General features: G+C 37.2%; 1 protein-coding gene across 1 annotated transcript; it reads right to left on the reverse strand.

Annotated features, from left to right (window-relative positions):
• Nucleotides 1-276: 276 nt before the first annotated feature.
• On the reverse strand, nt 277-4920 carry LOC137727338 (classical arabinogalactan protein 9-like). The gene is made up of 2 exons (XM_068466205.1): nt 4314-4920; nt 277-508 (listed from the first exon to the last, which is right to left on the reverse strand). The coding sequence occupies exons 1-2, from the start codon at nt 4911-4913 to the stop codon at nt 425-427; spliced, it is 684 nt and encodes a 227-aa protein (XP_068322306.1). The 5' UTR covers nt 4914-4920; the 3' UTR covers nt 277-424.
• Nucleotides 4921-7618: the final 2698 nt, after the last annotated feature.

Genomic DNA, 7618 nt, shown 5'->3' on the forward strand with positions numbered 1-7618 from the left:
CGAATCATTATAATCTAACGACTAAAAGCTCTCCAATCTAAATAACATATCCCAAAGCACAATAGAATGTTTGACTAGAAATAACCAGTTAGCAAAAGTAAAGGATAAAGCATTGAAGAAAATATATGTATGTGTGTGTGTGTGTGTGTGTGTGTGTGTGTGTTAAAACTGCTAATGATCTCAATACAAAACAAAAAACCCTCTCAATAGTGACATCAATACAAAGCTCCCCTCAAAAATCTCCCAAAGAATTCAACAGAATTGTAATGTGTATAGTTCAAATACAAGTGGTGATCAAGTCCCCATTCAAACCTGGGCTAACAATATTAATATATCAAAAGAAGAAGAAATAACCACAGATATGGTAGAAGAGATCAAATACAAAAAGAAGGCCTGCAGGCAGAGAGGGTGATCATCTCCTCATCTAAAGCATCAAGCTGAGAAGTGCCCACCCAAACACGAAGTTCCCTACCATCTTCTGCATCGACCACATCTTCTCAACTCCACTCTGCATATTAAATAAAATTAATTTTGTCAAAATTCATCAGACAAAATATCTAAAACGCGGGCATCCAACTTAATACCAATTGACAATAGGAGGGAGAGACACAAAATTACTTGGCAACTAAGGCAAAGCTTGCTTTTCTTTTTAACGTGGGACAACTATCGAAGATATAGTTAGTTAAATTGAACGTTTTATTAATCATCGCTCATGTGTGGTGAATCATTTTTTGTCGTGCTAGTTAGATAAACAATAAATTTAACAAACATAAAAATAAAAAAAAAACCTGACAATCACCCAATTCAAAATGCAATGATCAATACTGTTTGGTTAGTAATGAAAATAATTTGAAAACTTTGAACAATATAAAGGATAAAATGAATAATATCAAGATTGACTTTTTAGTATAAAAATGTGATTTTCCGTTAAAGTAAATAATACCGAAAGTTTTTCGTTAAAGTTTCCTTATTTTTTCCATGTCGAAAAAATTTGATTGTTGATGATTGGGTGGTTGTTGGTTGGGAATTCGAATGTCGAGAGAGTCGATAAGGGGATGTGCCGCTCAACCACAACCACTGCCGAGACAGGGTGGAGACAAGGAGAGAGTTGAAAGGACGATTTCGGGTGGCGTTCCTCTTGGGCGGTGCAGTTGGCGGCGAGGAAGGGGGTGATGGAGCCGCGGAGGGAGATGTTGGTGATGGAGTCTAGGAGAGCTTGTAAATGCGGCAGGGGAGATAAGGAAGAAAGAAGAGGGAGAAATAAAGGAAGGAAGAAGGGGAGATAAGGAAGATGCGGGCTAGGGGAAGGAATTGGGCTTCAAGTTCGGCTTTGGGCCTAAAAATTGTTAATGGTCTTGAAATTGAGCTTCAAAAATGAATACCCAACACAAATAAATAAATCAAATCAATATATATTCAATTCAATTCGGTTTGGTTCGTTTCACTTCGATTTTGAATCATTGAAATGGAAACCGAACCAAAAAATTTTGATTTGGTTTGATTTTTTTTTAAATTCGGTTTTTTACGACTTCAATTCGGTATTCGGTCCTTTTTCCTTTTTTTTTCGAACCCACTCATAACCATCACACCTCAATTTAGAGATTATAGATGGGATTTTGAATTAGGGATTTGGGCGGATGAACGGAAAAAAATCGAAGAGAAGGAAAAATTAGATGTGACATTCTAATCAATTTGGTCTTGTTCATTATTATAGCCTTGGGCATGGAGATTTTGTGGGTTAGTGTTGGGTTCGCCTTTGTTGGGGAGGAGATGAGAAGAATTAGGAGTCAGCAGCGGACGGATCAGCTCAGATTTTACCTCAACCCATTGGTCGATCAAGGGGTGTTGGTTTGACAATCATCCAAAACCATTGCCAGGAAAATAGGTTGACCAAAAAAGAAACTCAAGTGGTAGATAATTGACATATGCGGACAGGTTGAGTTGTAACGTGTTGTTAATGTTGAAAACCAACTTCAACTTCTCCCTTCAACGGGTGGGCAGGTAATGCCCCATGTTTCAATTTTTAAGACTGTAAAACTGACCCAGTTTAACTTATCATGATTTGGGTTGGTCGGTTTTGGCGGGTGACCCATGAAAAGTGCTCACCCTTACCGAAGAATAACTTAGTTTGGGTGGAGAAGAAAAGTCAGAGGAAGAGGTTGAAGGCACTTTTACTTGTTGCCAATGACTGCGTGCAGTGGCTCACGGGGTTGAATCGGTGTATGTTTAGTAAATGCTGGTTTATGAGATCAAGAGAGCAAAGAAAGGGTGCGTGTTCATGAAGGATATCAATGGAAAAGATGAAACATGAGGGGAAACAGGGCTGCAGGTCTACTGTCCCAATTTTGGTGTCTCGTTTATGTCTCATTCTTATTTGATTGACATGTGTCCATTCTAGTAACTCGAAACTAACATTGTTAACTTTTATTATATTAAAATAAAAAACTAACATAAAATAAAAGATATAGAAACCCAAAAATTCCTAAGTCACCATCTTTTTCCGCTTTTACTCCTTCTTCACCACTGGAACCGTGATGACGATCTTTTTGCTTTCTGGTTTTGGGGCTTTCGCTTTCTTGGTTTTAGCACTCTATTCCCTAATTCTCTTATCTAGAACGAACCAATCAAATCTAGCGATGGCAAACCCTAATGTTTTCTTTGAAATGACGATCGAAAACCAACCGGTCGACCGTATCATGATGGAGCATTTCGCTTACACCACCCCCTACACCACCAAGAACTTTGGGGCTCTCTACATAGGAGAGAAAGGCATCGGTTGCCCCGACAAGACCATACACTACAAAGGATCTGCCTTCCATTATGGTATACCTAGGCTCATGTGCTAGGGAGGCAGTTTCTTCACCGGAAAATGGCACCGGAGATGACTTGATCTACGATGCCAAGTTCGCTAACGAACACCAGACCCAAAATCTTGTCCATGGCCAACGCCGGTCCTAGAATGCGAAAAGATCAAAACCCCATCACCACTCTAGTCGTGACGAGATAGTAAAAGGGGAAGGATTTGGATCCCTTCGAACCTTAATGTCTGGAGCCTCCTCATCCACAAATATGGGTCGATGATTGGTGTGCAAGTCATATTAGGGTCATTGGTTGTGTGTGGTGGCCAGGAATATGAATTAAAGGAAACCGTTGGATTCAATTTGTGTGGCCCAGATTAATGGATGAGGAGGCTCCATACATTAAGGTCTGGAGCGGATCTAAATTCGAAGGGGAATATGATAGTGAGATGGAATTTCTAGGTTTTTCATCTTTTATTTTATGTTTAGTTTGTTTATTTTAATATAGTAAAAGTTAACAGTGGTAGTTTTGAGTTAATAGAATGGACACATGTCAATCAAATAAGGAGACATAAATGAGACACCAAAATTAGGATAGCATATCCATAACTGGAAAACAAGGCTTTTTATGGTTTATTATTATTTTACAAAAAAGTAGAAGATTTAACAAAGTTAACCACTATTAATTGAATAAAACAGGATACGAGGTTGGGCAGAGGAAGGTTGGGCACAGTAGATCTGAACCCTGGCACTAAACCGTTGACTGGACTTGTGTTGCCACGTGGTAGCAACACATAGTCCTATTAGAAACATTTAAAGTCAAACTATCGGCTGATGTTAGAAAGATCCCACGATTTTTAAACAATACGCCATTTGGATAATCAACTTGAGACATGTCAAATTTTATTTTTATAGCTAATGTAGCAAAATAATAATTTGTAAGTATCTTATTACAGTTGAAATATCAAATTAAAATGTTTTTTTAATTATTTATAAAATCAAGTAGACGAAAATATGTGGTCTTAACATTAAAATAAAACCAAAAAAAAAAAAAAAAATGGAACATTGCTTTCAAATTTGATGGTAACGTGAAGAATGTCAATTTATATAAAATTTGGCTTAAAAAAAAACCAAAAAAAAAAAAAAAAAATCAGAAAACCACTTTTTTGTCAAAATAGTGCGCATGTAAGAGAGATTTTTTAATACGACCGGTACACGAGGTGGTACATCATGTGTTATTATACAAATTATAAAATATGTATGTTAAAAGGTTAATAAGTTAAAAAATAAAATTTTCTATCATTTACGTAAAAATACATGATGGATCATCTTTTGGAATTTGAGATGCTTTTAAAAATTTCTCCGCAGTTAGAATTTTAATTTTTGCTTTTTGAGATGCTTTGAGAAATGTAAACAAACTGGAATGGGACTGAACGCTCACATCCGTACGGCAGCGTACGTTAGAGAATGACCATTGTCTCTAAAATGGAAAGTAAATAGAAGCGCGAAAAGTACCTGATCATCTGAAGATGATGGTCCCGGAGCACCGGCCTCCAGGGTCGGCGTAGGAGCTCCGACTGGTGGCGCCGGTGGTCCTGGGGCCAGTGCGAGAGGAGAAGGCGCCAAGGCTGGAGATGTCACGGTGGGAGCTGGAGCTGGTACCTGAGCTGGCGGAGACGCAAGAGGGGCCGGTGGTGGTGTTGCTGGTGGCGGAGTGGCGGGTGGCGGAGTGGCTGGTGGTGGAGTTGCAGGTGGAGGAGTGGCGGGTGGGGGGGTCGCTGGAGGTGGAGTTGCGGGTGGAGGAGAGCTGACTGGAGGTGGGATGGCCGGCGGGGGTGCAGAGACAGGGGGAGGAGTTGATGGAGGTGGAGACGTGGTAACTGGGGGCGGTGAGGTGGCAACCGGAGGTGGAGCTGACGTGGGAGGAGGGGTGGCGGCGGGAGGTGGAGTGCTGGCGGGAGGAGAGGGTGGTGGCTGGTTGTTGGGTGGCGGAGTTGTGGGTGTAGCAGGGGGAGCAGGAGTGGTGGTGGGTGAGGTGGCGGGGGGAGATTGGCCTCCGACACCGGCGAAGACAATGCAGATAAAACCTAGGAAGAACAGAGTCTTGCGATCCATATCTGACCTCTCTGTGATTAACAGAGAGAGAGAGAGTTAGTCGACTCGGTCGAGTTATGCAATTTTGGGTTTAGAGAGAGAGAGACACACCGGGCAATTGGAACTGGTTAAATAGGCCCTTCTCGTTATTAGCATGAGCAACTATTAGCTGGTTCGAGCCTCCGTTGGCTTAATTGTAACTTAGAGAGAGAGAGGGGGTTATTTATATCCACGCGGTGCTGCCAAACGCATCTGGACCGTTAGATCTGGGTGTTTTGGGTGCGTTTTACGTTTTTTACATTTTTCAGCCCTTCCGGTTTCGGTTGGTTGAGGTAAAAACAGAGGCACTGATGTCTCGTGGTGTAGTAGGACCATACATGTTTGCTTAAATACTAATCTTCGTTTTGTTCATTTGCAATTGCAATACCACATGTGGCATATCATATTACAACTAATACATGTCTTTTATAAATGCATTATTGGGTGATTCAACATTTCTCAAAATTTCACTCTTTAAGTTTTCAACCAAATTTCCATCATTTCATTAGAGGACCATCGATATTGATATTTTTTGTAAAATTTGTATTTAAAACTTTGGTAGCGACCCTAACTCCAACCTCCACCACCTCTCTTCACTAGTTGTGTATACACTATTTTTGTTCTATCTCTCTCGTCATGACTAATCGTGTAACGAGAAAGATAAAGAAATGAAGTATGGGTAATGAGAGTTTCTCTCCATGGACCTAGTTTTATGGAAATAGATTGAAGAAGATATGGTGGTTGTGATGTATCTTATGTATCAACAAGTGTGGTAGGATATCACAACTACTATATCATCTTCTTCTTTTTAAATTTTATTTCTATTTTTTTAAAGAAGAATACTAGAGACATCAAAATTTTTAAATCAATTTTGCAAACCAAATGATATGATTATTTATGATTAGATTATTACTTAAATGTTGATTAACATGCTTATTTTTTATTACTGACACATCTTTGGGTTTGCAAATATGATTTAAAATTTTGATCTCTCTCTAACATACCTTTTTTTTAAATAAGTACAATTGCTTTGTTGAATTTTGATAATACTTTTTTGTTCATCGTGACTCTGGTTGGGTTTAGAATAATCTTCTAACTCACTCAAATTATACTCGTAACTCTACTGTAGACACTTTTGATTCACATATACGATCATCCTATACACTATTATCTCATTATTTACAAAATTCTTAAATGCTACCCACATTTTCATTGGCAACTGATAAAAAGTGAGTTATTTGGTATGTTCCCACCTCCATGTGATTGAATCATTGTTGTAGTGCATGGTGGATGGACACTAATAAGGTAGTTAGCCACTTAACCTTATGCATGATTACCGTTGAGGAGTATCAATGAACATTATGACGAGTGGGCCTGGACTTATTTTTTATTTGTGGTGTGATCCACACAAAATGAAAATATTTTTGTTCATCACCTTTAAGTGATAGTAATATTTATCATCTTATTTATCACAGTTAGATAAATTTAATTTCAAAATTTTTGTAGTGGATAGACATAAATATCAAAATTTAAATCTATATAAGAATAATAAATAAGAAAAATAATGAAAAGGGTTCTAAATCTTTAGATTTTAATAAAAAACCACCTAGTAACTTTATTTAATAATAAAGACAAAAGAATAATTTGAAAAAAAAAAAAAAAACCCAACTTGCGCTAGGTGCGTAACCACCCCCCCTCCCCTCCCCCCCCCCCCTTCTCTTTCACACTCCACTTTTTTCTCCCATTTTTAGCTACATTAATAGATTTTTTTTTTTTTATCTAAATAATCACTTTTGGGTTCATCGTTTTAGGCGCAATGGATGCTCTTACAAGACCAAAAAGGATCTAAGTTTTGAACCTTATGAAACTAAACGAAGAATTAAACACTATTTATAAAACTTCACCAATAAGTAGACACTATTCATGAAACTAGACCAATAAGTAGACATTATTTATGAAACGAAAACAAGAATTAGGCATTATTTCTAAAACAAAACCAATTGGTGAAAACTATTTATGAAATTGAACTATATACTATTTATGAAATTAGAGTAAGAACTAGATAATATTTATGAAACATGACCAAGAGTTAGACACCATTTATGAAAGTGGACCAATAACTAGACACTATTTATAAAACCGGATCAAGAAAGAGACACTATTTATAAAATTGTACCAATTACTATACATTATTTATGAAACTAGATCCAATAACTAGGCACTATTTATAAAACATGATCAAGAACTAGACACTAGTTATGAAAGTGCACAAAAAACTAGGCTCTATTTATGAAATTAGACCAACAAATAGTATAGTACCGTTCAGTTTCATAAATAGTATTTAGTTTCATAAACAGTGTACAGGTCCTGAGCGTCAATTTTTTTTAAAAAAAAAATTGTGTCATTTTCATTAAAATTTAAGTTTTTTTTTTTGTCCTTTTTATTAAAATTTAAGGATTTTTCATTAAAATTTAATTTTTTTTATTAAATAAAGTTATAGCATGATTTTTTGTTAAAATAAACCTAGTTCAAACCATTTTCATGAAAGTTCCTATAATAAATAAGATAATGAACGTTATCACACTTGAGAGTTGTGAGCACGAACACTTGTGATTTGTAGGCTAAGTATTTGGCAATTATATACGTGCTCAACGTCCAAATCATCAAGGTGCGGATCCTCAGGGCTA

The sequence above is a fragment of the Pyrus communis genome, chromosome 3 (assembly GCF_963583255.1).
Source record: "Pyrus communis chromosome 3, drPyrComm1.1, whole genome shotgun sequence".
In the NCBI taxonomy this organism is placed as follows: domain Eukaryota; kingdom Viridiplantae; phylum Streptophyta; class Magnoliopsida; order Rosales; family Rosaceae; genus Pyrus; species Pyrus communis.

Excerpts from the sequence above, each read along its gene's own strand:
- LOC137727338 (XM_068466205.1), bottom strand. The coding sequence starts at position 4,913 with ATGGATCGCAAGACTCTGTTCTTCCTAGGTTTTATCTGCATTGTCTTC. Across the intron at positions 509-4,313 it reads CATCATCTTCAGATGATCAG|AGTGGAGTTGAGAAGATGTG; the intron begins GTACTTTTCGCG and ends TTTAATATGCAG.